General features: G+C 35.1%; 1 protein-coding gene across 2 annotated transcripts in view; it reads right to left on the minus strand.

The window, feature by feature from the left end:
* Nucleotides 1–11,069: 11,069 nt before the first annotated feature.
* Nucleotides 11,070–23,232, minus strand: part of LOC143670130 (interleukin-1 receptor accessory protein-like 1) — a 992,918-nt gene continuing 980,755 nt past the window's right edge. For both annotated transcript variants that reach the window (XM_077144759.1, XM_077144760.1), the window contains exon 6: nucleotides 11,070–11,201. In XM_077144759.1, coding sequence (XP_077000874.1) covers nucleotides 11,119–11,201 — 83 coding nt within the window. In that variant the 3' untranslated portion in view covers nucleotides 11,070–11,118. The remainder of the gene's footprint in view (nucleotides 11,202–23,232) is intronic.

A 23,232-nucleotide genomic window follows, 5' to 3' on the forward strand; every position in this document is an offset into this window, starting at 1 on the left:
AAATAAAAAGGATGACATGCAGAGAGAAGCAGAAAAGTAAGACATAGAGAACATTCTAGCATTGTCCAGTTGTCCTTGAGGCCAGTAACAGTCCTGCCTTTTAAATGAGATGCTACTTGTGATCGGAGCCCTGATCAGGGACTATGAAAGAGAACCTGTGACTCTTCAAGTAGAAATTTTGTCTAGGAATAGGAAATTGACCAAAAAGGAAAAAAAATCTTCAAATGAACTTGTGTTGTAATCACCATCTATCTGTGACAAAAGTAAATATTTTGGGATTCTTTTAAAAAAAATCTTCAAATGAACTTTTGATGTAATCGTCATCTACCTGAGCCTAAAATAAATATTTTTGGATTCTTTTCCCTCTACATCATTTACCTAGGTGCCTTAATTCTCTACTCCATTAAATGCACGTAAATAGTGACTGAAAGAAATAAAGAACCACCTACATTACAATCTGTCAACAGTAAGTTTCCCTCGGGAATTAACATTTCTTCCATATGTAATAACTGATATTCTTGGTGACACTCAATTTACCTGAAGTTAGATCATTTATTCATCTAATATAAAACTTTGTTTTATTTATTTCTCATCATATAAAAATGTTACACGTAATCTTTGATCAGTAACAAATCTGAATAAGCATCATTGGAGTGAAAATGAACTCTTCATGGGAAATGTGGAAGGACTTTGTAAAAAATAATCATCATCACAAATTAGATTTACGCCTAAGAACTAAATCTTTGTATTCATCCCTTTACAAATATTATAGGATATAAAAATGTTAAACAAATAGTCATACTACTTTAAATAGCCCCCTAAGCAGAGTGCATAATAATGGTCTAATTGTGTTCTAAGTAACTTTAGCCAAAAAGTACTATATTATTGAGAAATCACTTAAAATTTAGACAACTAATTAAAAGTTTTAAAGTTTCCAAGATAATTGACATTATCTCATCAATGCATATTCATCTGAAACACTAAAATTTTGTTTTTCTTTTAAGAAGAGAAAAACACTTTCTCTGAACTTTCCCTAAGCTATTTCATATAATGGCTTCTAATAATCTCAAGTTTCCCTAGAATTTGTCATATTGTAAATATCCAATTTCTAGTGATGGCTTCCTGCGACAAGATGTACTTAATTTCATTTTGGCAGGAAAGCAATGCACTTCCATTTGCTTTGTTTCTATTCAAAGAGCTGCCAAAGTTCTGTTGACTTGGTTATTTGGTAGGCAAGCCTGAGATGGAACTAGAAACAGAAACTCTCAGAGAGTAAGAAAGACCTGAGTTTGAGGAGAAGGTCATTGAGGGGTAAGAGTGAGGGAGAGAGAATTACTGACTCCCTTGGAATCATAAGCGACTGAAGGTTTCTTTCTTATCCATTGTGGAATGGAGGTGGAAGAGGGGACTCTATTTTGGCAAGGCCATTGGGCCAAGGCATACTTTTCAATGAAGATGAATTTTGGAAAATAAAAACTCCTTATTAAGCTCTTTTTCTTTTCTTAAAAAAAAAAACTTTAGTGTATCTGAAAATGTAGCACTGGGCTTGTGTGTAGTAAATTGAAAAGAGGCCTCTTCATGAGATTTTGCTGGGGGACTCAGTTGTAAAAACTTTCTGGATATTCTATGCCTGAAGCTCTTAAGTAAACATCTGGCAAAATTTGGGAGCATATGTTTAGGCACATATTGATAATAGTCTCATTCAAAGCAACAAATAGAATTTCAATGTATACACTTTCATATTAAAGAGAAAAAATTATTAAATATATATGAATACATTAAGATAAAATAAGTAGTAGCAGAATGCTGTAATGAAAAGGACCATATAAATTCCAAAAGACTCCAAATACAAAATTCTCCCTTTAAACTTGAAAATAAGAACTTTCATCACAGTTTCAACTATGGACAAACACAGGATATCAAGGGGAGTTATTCTGTTAGGATGTATTTCAACAAAACCAAGGCAGATAACATAGTAGGATGACCTTCAAAGTGTCTGCCATATGAAAATAAACTCGTCATAATCATCACAATCAGTTATGAGATATTTCAGTTAGCTAAATATTCTATCCTACCACATCAATTTTCAAAGAACTAGACTAAAATGAAATGCTGTTGAGACTGAAGCTGGTGAATAAAATTTAGTATTTCCTCCGAGGAGACAGGCATTCACACTGGGGACATTAATTTCCTCTGACGTAGGAAGTCACAAAGTGTTTGGGTTAGTTACCTGGGTTAAATGCTGCTCGAAGTTTCCTGTAGATGAACCACATATCTTGCGAAAATGTAAAATTCTGCACTAGCACAGGGAAAAGTTATGGAGGTGATTTTTCAATTACAAAAGTATTCTTGTAATTGAAAAGTATGTTCACTGCAGAGTTGTTGGGTTTTTTTTTTTTTTTTGTAGCCATACAATGCAATACTGTTCAGCAACAAGAGGAATGAAGTTCTGATATATCCTATTCCATGGATAAATCTTGAAAACACTATAATGAGTGAAAAAAACCAGACACTAAAGGAAGCACACTGCATCACTCCACCCATAGGAAATATATAGAACAGACAAATTCATAAAAACAGAAAACATATTAGAAGTTAGCAGAAGCTGGGAGTGAGGGGTGATTCTGGAGTTATTGCTTAATGGGTTCATAGTTTCTTTATGGGATGATGAAAATGTTTTGGTAATGGATGGTAGCGATGGTAGCTCAACACTGTGAATGCATTCAATATCACTGAATTGTACACTTTAAAATGGTTAAGGTGGAGAGTTTTTTGTTATATATATATATATATATATATATGGTAGTATAGTAATGTCTGAAGAAATTACAATCAACATTATAGCTCTCAACGAAACAAGAGAGATATCATTCAATGGTAAACATTGGACTTAGCCAAAAGTAACATATCTTTTTGATATAATAGGAGGGAAAAAGTAGCCAACCTGTGTGAATTCAGGAATATTTGAAGATGTTAACGTATTGCAGTACTATTTGGAAAATTACATAATCCATGTTCGTTTTTTTTTCACTTTGGGGGCCTTTTTATTTTTTAAAAGAATTGCCCAGGGTGGGCCACGGTGGCTCAGTGGCAGAGTTCTCATCTGCCATGCCAGAGACCCGGGTTCGGTTCCTGGTGCCTGCCCATGATTAAAAAAAAAGGATTGCCCAATTATTTTTTATCCCAGGATTTCTGCATCAAATCAACTTACATTTTCCAAAACTATAATTAAAACTGCAGCATTTTTCATATAGTGCATTTCCCCGTGCTTATAAATCTTTCATTGATCATTAGCTACTTAAGAGAAACTGAGGGAAAGAGCATTATAAAGCTGACATGTTAAGCCACTGTTAATTAAAGATCAATCAAAAATGAAGGGGACACTTCTCTGAAATTATGATTCAATTTATTCACAAATCTGTAGGAACATATTAAGTTGATGGAATAAAAGATGGCTGGAATGTTAAATGTTTTAACATGAAACCATAAAATATTAACATCCTGTTTTCATAATTGTATTCAAGTATGAGGTATTTTCCATGAAGGGTCTGCATGTAATTAGGAATGCTCAGTTACTGAGCCAAAATTCAAAAGAAAATTTATAGATGAACATCTCTCTTTACATTCAAATTTTAGATGATTTGGTTCTTTTTATAGTTTCTATTTTAATGAACCTTAGTCTCGTGGTCCATATACATATTCTGAAACTTCTTTCTATATTCTACACCACAAAGTCCTTTGATAGGCTTATTTCTGATAAATTGGCGTTTACTTTGCAAATTTGGGAGGGCTTCTTGTTAACATAGGGTACTCACTGCGTTTTTCTCAGCAAGTAGACTTTAATCATTAAGAACGATTTAGAAAGTTTTGTGATAGTAGTGCTTGCCAGGGGAAACACAGGATTTTTCTACAAAATGAATATGACTATCACCAATACCTTCATGAGAAGCTTGACAGTCATAGTTTGAGGTTTTGTTTTATAAAATTATTCTACATGCCCCTTGTCTTAAGAAATATGCCTGAATTTCCTTCACTTGGAAAAAAAGATTTTTTTCACTCTTAACATTCTTCATGTGGCTTAGGGCTCATTAAATGGTCATTTTTAAGAGTACAGATGGGGATCACTTTCTTCTGTTATATTGCAGCACATTTTTGCATGTATTTTGATAGACTTGTTGAATTAAGTATTCTATAATCAATAATTTCTCTCTAAGATCAAGTCTCATTCAAGAACAACATTTAGTATGCATATTGTATTCCCAAGGGGAGCTGGAAGTTAATTTCTAGAATATTACCCATCCTATTATGAAGCCCATGTCTGCTGCCATAGGATGACACCTTAGTAAAAATATAAGTATGATCCAGCAAGTGTTGGCATTTGAAATGCATTTCAGGAATCTTCTATACATAACATTCTATTTGTAATGCTAAAATATCTCAACTAACAACGAATGTCTATTGAAAACTTAATAAATGCCAAGCAACGCACTAATCTTTTACATGTGCTGTCTCATTAAATACCCATACTAACTCCATAGAGGCAGGCACTATCATGGTGCCTTTTTAGTTGATTAGGAAACTGAGAGCTAGTTGCTCAAGGTCACCCCTCTATAAGTGGCAGAGCTAAACTGTCACCTAGGTCTGTCTAAAGTTGGAGTCACTGCTGTATGCTACCTCTTTATTGTAATCATAATAATAATTATAAGACAACGATGATGACAAGCTTGTTCTTGTAAATTTTGGGACACTGTTAAGCTATGCAGTTATCTTTTGTTCTCCATTTGCTTACCAATAAAGTGAGAAAAGTTTGACTTGACAAATTCCAAAGTCCCTCTACCACCTGTAATTCCTAATACTAAGATTTTGAAGGGTTACATACATATATATAGCTTCTTAACTGGCCAGTAACAAACAAAAGAATACTCTTAGGGCTGTGACAAAAGAGCAATCTGCAGGATATGCGTATTGGGGTCCAGTAAGAGAATTATACCTGGGGCTGTGACTTTCTGCAGTGGTTTTGTGACAACACTCTTTCTTGGACCTTTTCTTTTTTCTATATTCTTTCTGGCTCTTTCCCAAAACAAGAACAAGAAGACTCAATTTCATTGTCTCTGTTCCAGGTTTTAAAGCATTTTCACAAGTGCTTTAATTGGCTTCCAAACTTTCAGATCTCAGCAGCCTATAAAAGCTGCTCTAATCTCCATGCCCATCTTATTTGGGTTTCAAGTCTGTCTTAGCACCAGGCCTTGCACACTTAACATTGAAAAAGGAAGTTTGACTTCTGCTTGGGTAGCAGTTTAAAAGCAAACATGTAAAGTTGCATTTTTTTTCCAGTTTATTCTTCCTCTTTGGCATCAAAAAAAGATGATGAATTTGAGAATCTGTGAGATTCATGTAAGTTACTCAAATAAATAATGACTGAAGAATACAAATAATGGATGCAGTTTATTGATTTGTCATTTGTTTAAGGATATGAAATATGAACTGAAATACCGATATGCTAAGCATTATTTTTCAGGCTAGAATCACAATTTTTAAGATATTTGGAGGGGGGCAGGGGTGTTCAAAAATAAGCTATCTGACTACAACAATGTCTAAGGTTGTTACTCTCATTTATCATGGCATGATAAACTTGGATTGAATAAAACTGAATTCCATCAGTTTAAATGACTATAATACCAGTCTATATGTTTTTACTATGGCTCCTACTTGTTTTAACTATGGTTAATCTATGGTTGCTATTTGTCCAGAAGCTCTAATATATGTCTGACCACCTTTGATTTGGGCCGCAAAGTTATGCTGATCTGCACGTCTTTCTTGAGTGGTCAACAAACACATCATTTTTCATCTAAAACTTGCACTTTGGATATTACTATTTTTCTGCTATGGAATAAAGGGACATTTTATGTTATTTTAAAATTTGAGATAGTAAGGGAAAGTATGTTTTGTGGATTCCCTATGGTGCAGTATAACCAATGTCAACAGCATTGAATTTGATTCAAGATAATCAGAAGAGTAACTGTGGATGGAAAACAACAACAACAACAACAACAAAACAAATGGTCAGCACCAATTTTCCTATCTCTGGGAATAAACATCCTATTTGTATCACTCATACAACTCAACTTTTAGAATAAACAGTACTGTATGCTACTTTTACAATTAGGTCTCAAATTCAACTCCCGAATTGTTTTGCTTCTAGGGTAGGGAAACACTTTACTTAATATTAGGCAGGAAATAAAAAACCTATCCCAAATTCAGAAAGATAGAATAGAAACTATTCAGCAAAGGTTGGCTTTATTTCAAGAATATGACTGCCATTAAAATATAGTCCTAGAGAACAAATATTAGAGGGCTATTTAAAACTCCATTAAATAACTGCCTATAGGGTTTCACAGGATTAAAAACCCAACTAGCATATTTTAAATAGAATACATTCCATGCATAATATATTCATATACAATTTCCTAGAACTTATAAAACATTGAATTAAAGCATATGCCTGAAAAACCAATTATTTTTGCAATACAAACTCTGTATATAATTTTAATGGCAAGGAGTTTTCCTATATAAATATCAATCAGAATCCATTATAGAATGTATGGCTATTTTTCCATCAGTCTTCTCTGTTTGTTTGTTTTTGTTTTTGCATGGGCAGGCACTGGGAATTGAACCTGGGTCTCTGGCATGGCAGGCAAGAACTCTGCCTGATGAGCCACCATGGCCCACCCTTTCCCTCAGTCTTTTGAAATGTAAAATTCTATAAACTACAGTTTGGTATAATTAGGCAAGGAGTGCTAGTTAATTTCTAGAGTGACAGTTTATTTTAGTCTATAGTATATTCTTATATGAAGACAGATGTTTTAAAATTTGAAGTTTCATTATTGTCACCAAGTCCTTTCCTCTAGATTTAACTTCTGGTGATCCTTGGCGCGTGCTCAGAAATATCAGAGGTTTGCTTTTTCACAAACTTTTAACAAAATAAACTAAATAGCCAATAGAATAAGATCACTGATGAACAGCTTACTCAATTCTGTCTCGTCATTATTTTCCAGAAAAATTGGCGACTGTTGCCCTTTGTGAATGTGAATTGTACAAGTTCTTCTCACACACATATCAGGGCACATGTTCCACGTGCCCAGAAATCATCACAAGATCATTCTGTAACTTATTAAGAAACCTAGGTTGTAGAGGATAGTCTCACATGAGCGTCTGCTTTAGGAAGAGAAGAAATTAGATAGGGAGTGCAATTACGTTTCTCTATTTCATCAACCACAGGCACTTAACTAAATGGACTAAATTTATTTGAATCCCTCCAAATGTATGTAACATCAAAAAAAAAAAACAAAAAAGAGAGAGAGGCTACTTGTGTTCAATGTGCGAACAAAGAGGAGGAGGGAAGAGGGGAAGACGATTAAATAATTTTGATAACCAAGAAGGATTTTTCCCTTAAGTGCTCTATGAAACAAGGCTAAATCTTTTTCACCATTTTATTAAATATTAAAAAGCGATTATACTAATTAATGCTGAGAGTGTGGCGAAATAGTTAATAGTCGGAGGTCTCACTTTGATCTCACTGGATTCCCCCCATGTAGCTGCTACTGCTACTTAACTCTTGTTATTTGCCTGGGCAACATACTTGTTTCCCAAAACTTCTACCGTTAACCTGTGTAATTTTATTCTAATAAGAAACCAAAATTTAAGTAAAGTAATAACCATATCTTATAGAGTACTAAATGATACTATTCAGTAAATTCTGAGCTGTAAAATATGAAGGTCTCACTAGATCAAGGGCACAATGAATTTCTACTCTTTGCAGTTCTGGTAGGTTCTCTGATCCGGAAGGTTCTGGAAAAGAGGCTCCTGGCCATGACAGGATTGACATCCTCAAGGATCAGGTCCTATAAGGCAATGAATGATGTCTATCTTTTGATTCTCTTGACTTCAGCGCTTGAAGAAGCTAAGTTAAACCCAACTCCTGGATTGATCTTGAGAATTGCACAGTGTGATTCCTAGGACTTTTGTCCAAGAAAGCGCTGCTCATATATTTGCTGATGCCTGAAAGTTATTTAAAAGGGGACAGAGTTCTTTCATCCACATTTAAAAGTAACAGACACCACTTAAAATGGCAATGCCAGGATATGACCACATATTGATTGAAATTCAAACCCATCACTTTACATATTTTATATGAATTTAGGTACCATTATATTATTTTTTCCTAAAGTACTTTGCTTTGAAGTGTCCTTTGCCTCCTAAAATGAGACAGTTCAAATGATTACTATCCAACCGACCCTTTCCACTATTGAGAGGATGAAGGGATTGGAAGAGCAGAAAGATAAAGGAATGGCCAGCAAATGGCAGAGAAAAGAGAATTCAGAGATGAAGACAAATCTGTGCACTTCATGATTTTATCTAAGTTCATTCTTGATGAATTTTATATATTTGTGAACAAACTGGAGAATTGATAGATTTATTATTACCAGGGTCAATTGGATGTGTGTGTCACTTAGTCAGGCAGGTCAAGTAGGTACCAGGAAGCTTAATCAAGATGTTGAAGACATGTACCAACTCAACTTTGCATAATTTCTGCTGAGTTTCCTTATAATGTACCTCATAAAGGAGTTTTATTATCCTTTCAGGTCAACTCTCCATTTAGGAACAGGTTGAGGCAGATTACTGAGTTCTTGACCAGTAAAACTCTTGGAGATTCTCACATACTCATAAGAGTAAGGACCACTTTCGGGTTTCTCACCGCTAGCCTAGGTCAGTTTCCTTACTCACACCCCAACTCTCCACTCAGTCCCTTTCTTAGGATTTGATATCACATTTCAAGCTTGTTAAAATTGATAGCTTTTTCAAATCTCGAATGTGTAAAAATTGAATTCCCAAGGAAGTGAAAAATTGAAGTACACACTGTAGAAAATAAATATATTTTAGAAATCTCAAGTCTTTTCTTATTCCTTAAAATCTTTCCTATTTTTTCTTACCCTTTCTGATCAGCTATTTACTTATTCCAATATTATTGCAGGAAGAACACTAGCAAATCAACTGTTGCTCAGAGATTCAAGGATTAAAGTTAAAATTCTCTGACAAGTAAATGATTTATCCCTGACACTGAGAACTGGAGTCAGAAAATAAAACAAAAACAAAACAAAACAAAACAATCCCACATAGGTATCTCCAGTTCACCGGGTGGTTAAACAGAGCTCGTGTTCCTTTCAGCAGTGACAATAAAGGAATTAGAGTATTTCCTGGAGTATTTCGATTAACAGGCCCAAATTTCTTCAAGTAAATATTCAGTGAAACTTTTCAAGGTGCATAAGACATTTTCCGTTGGATTTAGTTGTTACAACTTTTTCCAAGAAAAGTAATCTTTTAAAAATAAGCTTTACAAATTATTTATTCCACTTTGTAAAACTAGGTGGTAGAGAATAATCTGACTTATTACAAGTTCAGTGACAATAACAAGAAACTCAATGGGCAGCCATTACTCATAAAATTCTTTTAAGATGTTGTCAAATAAATAAATATAAATAATTTCATGTTCTCTATGCTCATTATAGATAATAGGTACCATGAAGTCCCTCCTTCTTGACTCATAATCTTTTAAATACTTAGAAAATCATTTTTTCTAGGAAATATTAAAAAGTATGTACAAGCATGGCCACTAAGGAAAATTTATACTTCAAAATTCCTTTACCAAGGAGCAAAAAATATAATATACTTTAGTATACCATAGCATGGGTGAACAGTTCTATACAATTTTAGTGTATCTGTTTGTTTTGTATATAGCATTACATTAATACTATTTGTGAAGTCTTCCTTCTCAAAATAACAACAACTATAATATTACTGGAATGTATATAAGCTTAATTCAAAAAGCTCAAATCTGCTATCAAAGCAGCCCATTAAGATCTTGACTATATAAATTCTGCATATGCTCGTATCTCAGAATTAGCAAACAGACATATTCTCATTGTCAGAAATCCATTGACTACAATTGTGTAGATTCTAAAATCATCATCATATTTTGTGGTACTATAACTTTGGATATATGCTTAGTAAATATTATCATGTTTATAATTTTCACTTAGAAAATGGATTTGCAATTTTGATCCACATTCGCACTACAGGAACAATTTTAACATTGGTAACTTGAGAGACGGGCTATTGACGCTTTTTTAGTTTTATACAGTAAATGCCTTTTCACCAATGAATGGTTTATGTAAGAAGTTCCTTAATAAACATCAACATACAGTTTAAATTTTACTTTTGATTAGCTTTTATAGCTATATTTAAATCTCTATTATTTCTATATATCTGTATTTATACCTATATATTAAATAGAGAGATAATCTTTTATATCAAGCCACTAGAATAAATTTCTGCCAAAGTGTACAATAAATGAATACTACATTTGAAATAAAACTAACATCTAAGAAGATAATTGAATATACTATATACACTCACAATGAAGAGGAGGACTTATCTATAATTTGGTGTGACTAATTATCACTAAACAAGACTCAGAAATTCTAGACTTGCCTCAAAAATAAGTATGTGAGAATCCAGGTTTGTGGATCACTGAATACTTTTATCAAAGTATATGTTGTCCATGGATTCACGCCCCTAACTAAATGCCACTTACTCACATTTTATTAGTACATTAGCCTTAGATCAGCTAGCATAATGTCCATTATATTTGCTTAGACAAAAATGCATTTTAACCGCATTGATGACATTTAGTGTAATGCGTTTCTACTCTTTCTTCAAATTTTCAGATTTTATTCTAATGTATTAATGGATTTGATAAGTCAAATACTTCTAGAATGTCTGTTTGATATGCAATTCAAGAATTATAAGACTGCAATATAATACTATCACTAAAACCTTCTTAATAGCCATCTAATGTGTGAACATTTGCATCCATATGTCCAGTTTGTTCTTAATTCATGTGCTGCCAAGGGATGGAATGAACTATGTATTTTGGTATTTTCTAATTTTGTTCCTTTTAAATACACATGGGCTTAGCTCAGAGTATTACATCAAGTTATGATTTAGGCTTATTAGCTGTCAGACTGTATTGAGCAAACTGTATTAACTCGAATTAGAGAATTACTCACCCAGCTGGGTCTCCTGAATTGTCAGTTTACTTTCCAGAGGATACAAAAGCTTGGGTGGCTTATCAGTCAGAGGTGCTGAAAAAAAATAATAATACGGAGATTACTGTTATGGTACATGAACTGAAGGATGAATACAGTTTATTTTCCATAATATTTTTCATTCTCAAAGTAGTGTGGCAAAGTACTCTAGCACGTAATGACTTACATATTGCACATAGTACCTTCTGGCAAGCTGAAAAGCCAATACTTTGTACATGAGTCGACTATAATACTTCCTTGTTCACAGCGCCATAGGGCACTGTTGAATTACAGAGTTGGGATTGGGCAGTCCTTAAGAATGTATGACTGTGCCTCACCATACATTTTCAATTTGTACCTTATTTTCCTTTTTCAGGGATGCTCCACATTTCCTCTGTGTTCAAACTATGGATGATGTATGTAGCATATATTTCAATAAATGTGCCTGTATAATGATATCACATTCTTAGTATCATTTTGAGTTTTCATATCCTGAATCTCATTGCCTCAAACCCACAAACTTAGCAATTACATTAAATATTTCTTACATACATATTCTCTGAATGATGTAACAATGTAGCATTAAATTAGCACAGATATAATGTGTTCACACACATACACAGAAGAAATCACGAGAATAGATTTTTAAAGATACTTTCCATTTAATCAAAAACCTTTATTATTATTAGCAATGATATTTTACAGTATTTTTTGTTAACTTGCAAAGTTAACAAAATCAACCTCCTTAATTTTAAGCCTCTACACATTTCTGCTCTGGGCTTCTAACCATTTATTAATTACTGGCCTACCAAACTAAGAGTTTGCTATTCAGCATCTTGAAGATAGGTCTCCCATCGTATACTTTATTCCTAACGAAACTAGACTATCTGGACTGCCGACAAACAGTCAGTTCTCCTTACTTAAGGCCCCCTGTCCCTCTCTGACCAAACTGTCCAGATCCCTTGAAACTAACCACTGCAACTTCCACTTTGTATCAAGTACAGAAATGATCAATTCAGGGTGGCTGAACTAAACGTTTTTGCTTTAAGGACTGTCTTCCTTCCTTGCCAGGATGACACGCCAGCTTGGCTGATAACTGAAAGGCTGATCTAGTGAGCTTTGGCAGCTTGCCCCAATCTCTGTTTAACAACAACAACAAAAAAACACAGTCTGTGCAAAGGGAAGATGTATCCCAAGTCAGAAAAACAGGGATCTGTTTTAAGAGTCCTGATTTGGGAAACCAACCTAATATAGGATGGATAACTTTTGCTCATAATGAATAGAATGCATTATTCATTTGTCTTCATTACTATTTAGCTAAGGTGTGGGACTAAAGGAGAAAGGAAAGTTGAGGTAATAGGATGAGTTCAATCAATTTGAAATTCTTCCCAAAGATTTAATGTCACTATGTGATTAACCTTAAATACTCTAATTTCTTGCCCATAATGATTCTAATAGATTTTCATTCTCCTACCAGCTAAATAATCATCTGCTTCACTAAATGTTTGTGAAGTAGTTCACCATTAATAGATCAGAAAGCCACACTTCTTAGACTGGTTATCAAATGGTTTCAGTGAAATTCAAAAGCAACTCTGGTATTAAAATAACTGGCTGATTCAGTAAATTAATTCAGTTTATCAAATCTTGAAATTATGCAGTTACAGGTAGACAATTCAATAGCTTGCTTTAGAAAGGAGCTAAGAGAAATGCTTCCTGTTCAAACACATCCCACAATGGTTTAGCGTAAGAGTTAAAAAAAAAAAAAAGATCTTTAGAAAAAGATAATAACATCCATATGTAGCACATTTATTCAGAAATATTAAAATGATATGTGCTTTTCCACTCTAACTCTCCACCCATTCCATGGCATACATTCTTAACACCATTTCTCGTGACAAACTCCATATTAGGAGAGGAATTCTTTAAAGTTAAGTTATGGAGTCAGAAAATGTTAGAGCAAGAGAAAATGCATGCTTATCAAGGTCTTTGATTTTTTTAAACTTTGTTCCCTAAAGTTTACACACTGCCCCTCTGGCCTGATGAAATGAATAGGGGGATAACGGGTAGCTCATTAGACTCAGCTCCATGCCCCCACCCCACTTTGACAAAAGTAGCTCTGCTTTTATGTATCTTATGTCTCAGTATTTCACCCAAGATTTTGACCCAACAAATTCAATTTAATTCAACTGGTATTGAACATTTTAATGTGCCAGGCATCGTGACAGGAATTTGGAATAACAGAGTGAGCCTCATATCTCTGGTTTCTGTCTTTACTATACCTTACAGTGGTTAAAAAATAATGTTTTTTTTTTTTAATCCTGGGCTGATTCAACTTCCATGTTTTGGAAATAAAGCATTCCTTTTAGAAAGAGAATAGCGGGCTTGCAAAAAGTAACAGAACAAATTCAAACTAGAGTCCTTGCCAGATTTTTGCCTCTCAATTATTTGATATATGCCCCTTGAAAATTGTGTTGAGCAACTACTGCATGACCCTGGGTAAAGTTTGCCCTCATGGTGTGTGCAATCTCCTAGGAGGACAAAAACGTGCAACTAAATAACCGCTGTCTAGAGCAGAAAGCTCTTGCAGTGCAATCTATCATCTTCTGGTATAACGCTATGACAGGTGTCAGTCAAGCACCTTTTTTATACAATCTGCCTGCCAAATTGACCTTAGAAAATGTGAGTGGAAACTTCTAGATAGCACAACAGCTGATTTGATACATTGACACAGTGACAGTGAAAAAGGGGTGACTTTTAAAGCTGAGATGTAGCTCAGCTCCACAGTAATTTGGAGGTGGCCAATTGTGCTGCCACAAGGGAAGGACATGCATTGAATTATCCATTCTTTGAACATGCTGGCACATTATGGTGGTTAATAAATATTAGCTGAATTGAATTGACAGAGAACAGAACTGATTAAAACCTGGAGGGATGGTAATAACCAGTCAAAATGAACACGTACACAAACTGAAACCTCTTTATTTTCTGCATGGTCAAAGGTGGGACTGGAAGAAATTCAACCAAATTAATTACAAAAAAAAAAAAGTAAAAAACAAACAAACAAAAAAAAAACGAAAGTTATTAGCATCAGACCATGACTAGACCAACAGCCATTTTATTGTTAAGTAAACAACTTGCCTTTTGGAGACTCTCCCTCTCTGTCACACACACATACACACACACAACACACACACCCAGACCATCAGAAAACTAAGGAAAGTTTGACAATAGTGACATGAAATACAGAGCTATTTTAAATTTTAATAATATTGTCTATCAAAAAAACTCACATTATAGTATAGACATTTCTCTCATTAATTATACAATAAATATAGCTGTGTATCCATCAACAAAAGTATTTTCAAGCTTTCAACTTTTTCTCAGACTATCCTATTTACAACATTAAGGCTAATATGGTTATTTAAAGTAATTGCATATGTCTCTTACAGAATTATTAATACATCTCAAATTGCAAAATCTTTCTGCAGAATAGAAGGGAAATTTTATAGGCATTCATTTTGCTTCCCAGCTGCCAGTTAGAGAAACATCTAGAAGTTGATATACATGAAGTTATGTACAGGGCTGATTCTTTATCCATGTTAAGGTTCCCTAACTACTCAAGAAGGAAAGCAGTTTCTCCCTTTTTCTCCCATCCCATATATAGTTGGGTTATGGGACAGTGAAAAATAGGATATCAGCTTCCAAAAACAGAAATGATAAGATACCAGAGTAAAAAGGCTAGGAATTTCAAGTCCTCCTAAAGTTTTCTTAAAAGGAGAGAAATGTGAGGCATCTATGATGACTGTGCCTTTTTCTGTTGGCCTCTAAAATTTAATTTGAATCCCTCAAGTACTTCTTCAATACCTATCTATACTCATCCTATCACAAAACTTGTTCTTTCAAAATCGTAAACAGCTTTCAAAAATCTAACTTAATCAGTGCTTCCTCTACTTTATTTCTTAGAAACCTTATGTTAGAGTAGGAAAGATCGCAAGCTCAGCTCTTATTAGACATGGGTCTAATAAGACATGGATCTAATAAGTTCTAACTCTGCCTTGCTGGTTTGATAAGTTGGAAAATTTATTTAACGTTAGTATCCTAATACATTAAGTGTGGTAGAAACAGTCTTCCTTTGCAGGTTGGTGTGAAGATTAAATAAGATAACAGATTTATTGCTGGCATATGGTAGATGGAAAACAAATGTTCTCATGGTACCTAGCAAAGTTTGGAACAATAGCATTTACCTTTTTATGTAGCTTGTTAAAAATATATATTATTGATGATAACGGTAACATTCAATGAACTGGATGTTTAACCGAGGGTTCAAATGGAGTTTAGGTCCTGAATATGAGAATTGTTTAATACTTTCCACATTAGCTTTCATAACAGAGGAACTCATCTATCTTAAAGAATGCAATTCAATAAAAACATTTTGAAGATTTTTAAAAATGGAAGACAATGTACTGGCATTTTAAAGAAATCAAAGGCAGACAAGCTCTATCTGTTAGCATTCACAAAGCTTACAGTCTAGATAAATAATCATATCATAGCTTGGTAATTCAGTCCCAAGAACATCTGTCACGTACCTGCAAGTAATAAGCACTAAATCAGGGGGATAAAAAAGATGGACAAGATATGGTATCATCCATAAGGATGTGGACAGATGAGAACATACTGTTGATGGACTGTGTTGAGTGCCGTATTCAGGGGTGATTTCTTGATGATCCCGTTGGAATCTATCTATCTATAAATTTTGTACCAAATAAACATTTTTTGCTTTAGTGTCACAGATAAGTTAAACTTTTAAAGTATTAATTACCATCTTTTTCAACAATCTGCATTATTGACATTCCTTTGTTCTTCCTCATGCAGAAACATTTTTAATTTTGTACATTTAGTCACTATCATTATACACTCTAGGCATTTCTAGATTATACCATCTCAGTCTTTATCATCTATCCTTCCTTCTGATTTCATGTATGCCCCCAGCCCTCCTCCCTCTATCATTCTCACATTCAGCTTCATTCAGTGTTCTAACATTATTGTATTACAGTTAGGTAGTATTGTGCTCTCCATTTCTGAATTTTTACAATCAGTCCTGTTGCACAATCTGTATCCCTTCAGTTCCAATTACCCAATAGCTACCTTATTTCTATCTCCTGATGACGTCTGTTCTTAACTGAAATTCTCCAAGTTCATTCATTAATGTTAGTTCATATCAGTGAGACCATACAGTATTTGTCCTTTTGTTTCTGGCTAATCTCACTCAGCATAATGTCATAATGTCCTTAAGGTCCATCCATGTTGTTACATACTTAATAACTTTATTCTGTCTTACAGCTGCATAATATTTCATCGTGTGTACATATCACAGCTTGTTTAGCCACTCATCTGTTGATGGACATTTGGGCTCTTTCTATCTCTTGGCAATTGTAAATAATGCTGCTATAAACATTGGTGTGCAGATGTCTGCTTGTGTCTTTGCCCTCATGTCCTCTGAGTAGATACCTAAAATGGTATTGCCGGGTCATATGACAATTCTATATCTAGCTTCCTGAGGAATGGCCAAACTGCCTTCCACACTGGTTTTACCATTTGACATTTCCACAAACAGTGGATAAGTGTGCCTCTTTCTCCACATTCTCTCCAGAACTTGTTTTCTGTTTTATTGATAATGGCCATTCTGGTGGGTGTGCGATGATATCTCATTGTGGTTTTGATTTGCATTTCCCTAATAGCCAGGGAAGCTAAGTATCTTTTCATGTGCCTTTTGGTCATTTGTATTTTCTCTTCTGAGAAGTGTCTGTTCAAGTCTTTTGCCCATTTTATAATTAGGTTGTCTTTTTGATGTTGAGTTGAACAATCTCTTCATATATTCTGGACACTAGATCTTTATCTGATATATGGTTTCCAAATATTGTCTCCCATTATGTAGGCTGTCTTTTTAATTTCTTGATGAAGTTCTTTGATGCACAAAAGTGTTTAATTTTGAGGAATTCTTTCTTTCTTCAATACTCATGCTTTGGGTGTAAGGTCTAGGAAACTGCCTCCCATTATAAGATTTATAAGATATTTCCCTATATTTTCTTATAACAATTTTATGGTCTTAGATCTAATGTTTAGGCTTTGAGCCATTTTGAGTTAATTTTTGTATAGGGTGTGACATATGGATCCTCTTTCATTCTTTTGTGTGTGGATAGCCAGTTCCCTAGGCACCATTTATTGAAGAGACTATTCTGTCCCAGATGACTTGGCTTGACTGCCTTATCAAAGATCAATTGTCCATAGATGAGAGGGTCTCTATCTGAAAACTCTATTTGATTCCATTGGTCAGTATATCTACCTTTGTGCCAATTATATACTGTTTTGACCACTGTAGCTTCATGATACACCTTAATGTCAGGTAGCATGAGAATTCTGAATTCATTTTTTTTTCCCTCAGGATACTGTCAGCTATTCGGGGCACACTGTCCTTCCAGATAAATTTGGTTATTGGCTTTTCTATTTTTGAAAAGTAAGTTTTTGGGATTTTAATTGGTATTGCATTGAATCTGTAAATCAATTTAGGTAGAAATGACATCTTAACTATATTTAGTTTTCCAATCCATGAACACGGTATGCCCTTCCATTTATTTAGGTCTTCTGTGATTTCTTTTAACAATTTCTTATAGTTTTCTCTGTATAGGTCTTTCGTCTCTTTACTTAAATTTACTCCTAAATATTTTTTTCTTTTGGTTTCAATTGTAAATGGAATTTTTTTTTGTGATTTCCCCCTCACATTTTTCATTATTAGTGTATAGAAACACTACAGATTTTTGAGTGTTGATCTTGTAACCTGCCACTTTGCTGTACTTGTTTATTAGCTGTAATAGTTTTGCTGTGGAATTTTCAGGGTTTTTGAGATATAGAATCATATCATCTGCAAATAGTGAGAGTTTTACTTCTTCCTTTCCAATTTTGATAACCTGTATTTCTTTTTTTCTTGTATAATTGCTCTGGCTAGAACTTCCAACACAATGCTGAATAACAATGGTGACAGTGGACATCCTTCTTGTTCCTGATCTCAGGGGGAAATTTTTCAGTTTTTCCCCATTGAGGATGATGTTAGCTGTGGGTTTTTCATATATTCCCTTTATCATGTTGAGGAAATTCCCTTCTATTCCTATCCTTTGAAGTGTTTTCAGTAGGAAAGGATGTTGAATTTTATCAGATGCCTTTTCTGCATCAATTGAGATGATCATGTGGTTTTTCTGCTTTTATTTGTTGATATGGTGTATTACATTAATTGATTTTCTTATGTTAAACCATCCTTGCATACCTGGGATGAACCCTACTTGGTCATGGTGTATAATTTTTTTAATATGCTGTTGGATTTGATTTGCAAGAATTCTGTTGAGGATTTTTGCATCTATATTCATAAGAGAGATTGGTCTGTAGTTTTCTTTTTTTGTAATATCTCTGTCTGGCTTTGGTATGAGGGTGATGTTGGCTTCATACAATGAGTTAGGTAGCTCTCCCTCCTCTGAAATTTTTCTGAAAAGTTTGAGCAGGATTGGTACTAATTCTTTCTTGAATGTTTGGTAGAATTCACATGTGAAGCCATCTGGTCCTGGACTTTTCTTTTTGGGGAGCTTCTTAATGACTGATTCAATTTCTTTATTTGTGATTGGTTTGCTGAGGTCCTCTATTTCTTCTCAAGTCATTGTTGGTTGTTCATGCGTTTCTAGGAAGTTGTCCACTTCATCTACATTGTCAAGTTTATTAGTATAGAGTTGTCCATAGTATCCTCTCATTACTTCCTTTATTTTTGTGGGGTCAGTGGTTATGTCTCCTCTTCCATTTCTGATCTTATTTATTTGGATCCTCTCTCTTCTTCATTTTGTCAACCTTGCTAAGGGCCCATCAATCTTATTGATTTTCTCATACAACCAACTTCTGGTCTTGTTGATTTTCTCAATTGTTTTCATGTTCTCAATTTCACTTATTTATGCTCTAATTTTCATTATTTCTTTCCTTTTGCTTGTTTTGAGGTTAGTTTGCTGTTCTTTCTCCAGTTCTTCCAAGTGGACAGTTAATTCCTCAATTTTTGCCCTTTCTTCTTTTTGATATAGGCATTTAGGGCAATGAATTTCCCTCTCAGAACTGCCTTTGCTGCATCCCTTAAATTTTGATATGCTGTGTTTTCATTTTCATTTGCCTCGAAATATTTACTGATTTCTCTTGTAATTTCTTCCTTGACTCACTGGTTGTTTAAGAGTGTGTTGTTGAGCCTTAATATATATGTGAATTTTCTGGCACGCTGCTTATTATTGACTTCTAACTTCATTCCTTTATGATCTGAGAAAGTGTTTTGCATGATTTCAATCTTTTTAAATTTATTGAGACTTGCTTTGTGACTCAGCATATGGTCTATCCCTGAGAATGATCCATGAGCACTTGAGAAAAATATATATCCTGCTGTTGTAGGGTGTAATGTTCTATAAATGCCTGTTAAGTCTAGCTCATTTATTTTATTATTAAAATTCTCTGTTTCTTTATTGATCCTCTGTCTAGATGTTCTGTCCATTGATGACAGTGGGGAATTGAGGTCTCCAACTATCATGGTAGATGTGTCTATTTCTCTTTTCAGTGTTTGCCTCATGTATTTTGGAGCATTCTGGCTCAGTGCATAAATATTTATGAATGTTATGTCTTCGTGTTGAATTATTCCTTTTATTAATACATAGTATCCTTCTTTGTCTCTTTTAACTGTTTTACATTTGAAGTCTAATTTGTTGGATATTAGTATAGCTACTTCTGATATTTTCTGATTGTTGTTCACATGAAATATCTTTTCCCAACCTTTCACTTTCAACCTATGTTTATCCTTGGGTCTAAGATGTGTTTCCTGTAGACAGCATATAGATGGATCCTGTTTTTTAATCCATTCTGCCAGTCTATCTCTTTTGATTGGGGAGTTTAATCCACTAACATTTAGTGTTATTACTGCATGGGTAGTACTTTCTCCTACCATTTTGCCTTTTGGATTTTATATGTCATATCTAATTTTTCTTCTTTTTACCTTTACTGATAGTCTTCATTTCTACACTCTTCTCCACACCTCTCACTCCTGTCTTTTCACATCTTTCTCTAGTGCTCCCTTTAGTATTTCTTGCAGAGCTCATCTCTTGGTCACAAATTCTCTCAGTGATTTTTTTCTGAAAATGTTTTAATTTCCCCCTCATTTTTGAAGGACAATTTTGCTGGATATAGAATTCTTGGTTGGCAGTTTTTCTCTTTTAGTAATTTAAATACATCATCCCACTGTCTTCTTGCCTCCATGGTTTCTGCTGAGAAATCTATGTATAGTCTTATTGGGTTTCCCTTGTATGTGATGGATTGCTTTTCTCTTGCTGCTTTCAAGATTCTCTCTTTCTCTTTGACCTCTGACATTCTGATTAGTAAATGTCTTGGAGTACGTCAATTTGGTTCTATTGTCTTTGGGGTACGCTGCACTTCTTGGATCTGTAATTTTAAGTCTTTCATAAGAGTTGGGAAATTTTCAGTGATAATTTCCTCCATTACCTTTTCTCCTCTTTTCCCCTTCTCTTCTCCCTCTGGGACATCCACAACACATATATTCATGCACTTCATGTTATCATTCAATTCCCTGAATCCCTGCTCATATTTTTCCATTCTTTTCCCTATATTTTATTTTGCTTGTCGGATTTCAGATGTCCCATCCTCCAGTTCACCAATCCTATCTTCTGCCTCTTGAAATCTGACATTGTAGGCTTGCATTGCTTTTTTCACCTCTTCTGTATCTTTCATTCCCATAAGTTCTGTGATTTGTTTTATCAGACTTTTGATTTCCTCTTTTTGTTTATTCTTGCCTTCTTTATATCCTTCCTCAATTCACTGATTTGATTTTTGATGAGGTTTTCCATGTCTGTTCTAACATTCTGAATTAATTGTTTCAACTCCTGTATCTCATTTGAATTATTGGTTTGTTCCTTTGACTGGGCCATACCTTCAATTTTCCTAGTATGATTCCTTATTTTTTGCTGGCATCTAGGCATTTAATTACCTTAATTAGTTTATTCTGGAGATTGTTTTCACTTTTTTTTTTTTTTTACCTAGGATTTTCTTGCTGGATGATTTTGTTGTCTATCCATTCTTTGACATTCAGTTCAGCTTATTCTAGACTTCTGGCTTAGGTTTTGTTTATCAGATCAGAATTTTTCAGTTCTTGTTTTCTTGTTTCTTGCCCTGCCTGTAAGGTGCCTTTTTCCCGTCTTAGGAGGGTCTACTTAGATATTATAGACCCCGGCCAGATTTTCCCAGGCCAAACTGGCCTCCTATCAGGAGGAAAGAGTCACCTGCATCAGTTTTCCCTGAGGGTGAGACCCAGCAGATCGAAAGCCTTTCCTATGAAACCTCTGGGCTCTCCATTTTTCCTATCCTGCCCAGCATATGGCACTTTTTTGCCTGCAGGTCCCACCAGCATAAGGTGATGCGATACTTTTAACCTCAGCAGACTCTCCCTGATGAGGGCGTGGTAGAGACAGAGGAGAGGTTGTAGTCTGGTTTTAGTTGCTTCACTTTTCCAGACCCTGGGGTCTGAACTCCTTGAGGGAGGGATTCCACCTGAGCTGTGCCCCACCCCTCTCCTGGGGAAGTCACAGGCTCCAGACAAACACTCAAACAAGCTTGTTTCTGCCTATGCCTGGGGCAGTGGAGCCCGAGAAACCTCGCAGCTGTATCCAAAGAGCAGTCAAGCCATAGAAACACAACCACCAAAATGAAGAGAAAAATCCTTTTCAGAGCAGGACCCCCATTCCTCGGGTTTGCCAATCAAGAGCTTAAGTTGGTATGTTGCTTTGGGTATTTCCAGGTCCTATGTGCCCCCTGCTTTCCTTCAGGGCCCAAACCTTTTCAGATAAAAAAAAAAAAACCTGTGTTTCTGTTTTTCTTTTTCTGTCAGCCCTGCCCCCTCTGCACTGGGGCAAAAACCAGTGACCTCCGCTTTTACTGGAGGTTCAGCTGAGCTGGGGGGCTCTTTTTAGTAGTCAGAATTTGTTAATTAATCCCACAATTGGAGCTTGGTTGCCCTCAGCCCCTGCTGCTGGTAATGTCTCTTTCTTTTCCCCTCTGGGAAGCAGCCTGTGGGGGAGGGGTGCCGACCACCATGGTTTGGGGCACTCACAGTTCTGAGGGGTCTTGCAGCCGGTCCAGCTGGTCCAGATTGTGGTATGCGGTGTGTCCGGTCACTGACATGGCCCCAGCATTTGTTCTGTACAGTTCCTGGCTATTTATTAGCTGCTCTGGAGGACAAACTAAATCCTACACCTTGCTAAGCTGCCATCTTGGCCCTCCTTTCTTCCCTGGAGGGTTTTGAAGAGACAGGTTGTAGCATTTATATGCCAGCCATATTAATCTGGCATTTTGGTGTTTGTCTCTGGGAGAATGGTGTGGTGAGGAGGCACAAGAGTGGTTGTAGGGATGCTAGTTAGAAGGTTACTGAAGCAGTCTGCTGAAATGTGACAGTACTGTGGAGAAGGTGATGGAAGTAGTTGGTTGTTTTTCTTTACGTCCATATTTGGTGGATAGATCTAACACAATTTACTGTGGAACTCGATGTGGAATGTAAATGAAAAACAAGGAGTTAAGGAGGATTCCAAGTTTTGGACTGGAGTAGATATATAATGGAGGTGCCATTTAATGATATGGAGGCAGTTCCAGAGGGGCAGGTTTGTAGAGGAGAAGGAACCAAGAGACCCACTCTTGTAAATCAGTTAATTTACCTTTCTTTATCTGTAGAGGCTAGAGGATTTTACTATTATCATTGATTTATATTTTGTAAAATCGAGGCACATGCTGATAATTCATTTTCTACTGGTCCTCCAGAGAACTGAAAAAAATGTTCCAAATCAAGTTTTGCATTTTTATCTAATGGCATATTCATTTATTATAAGATATAGTTTGGTTAACCTCTATTTTTTCTTTGCATTCACATTATTCATAAGAAAGAAGGTACACCCCCAAAGTTATTTTTTGACCAAGAGAATCAATGTTATACCTCCCCAAGATAAGAAAAACAATTCTCTAG

Source organism: Tamandua tetradactyla, chromosome X, assembly GCF_023851605.1.
Source record: "Tamandua tetradactyla isolate mTamTet1 chromosome X, mTamTet1.pri, whole genome shotgun sequence".
Taxonomy (NCBI): domain Eukaryota; kingdom Metazoa; phylum Chordata; class Mammalia; order Pilosa; family Myrmecophagidae; genus Tamandua; species Tamandua tetradactyla.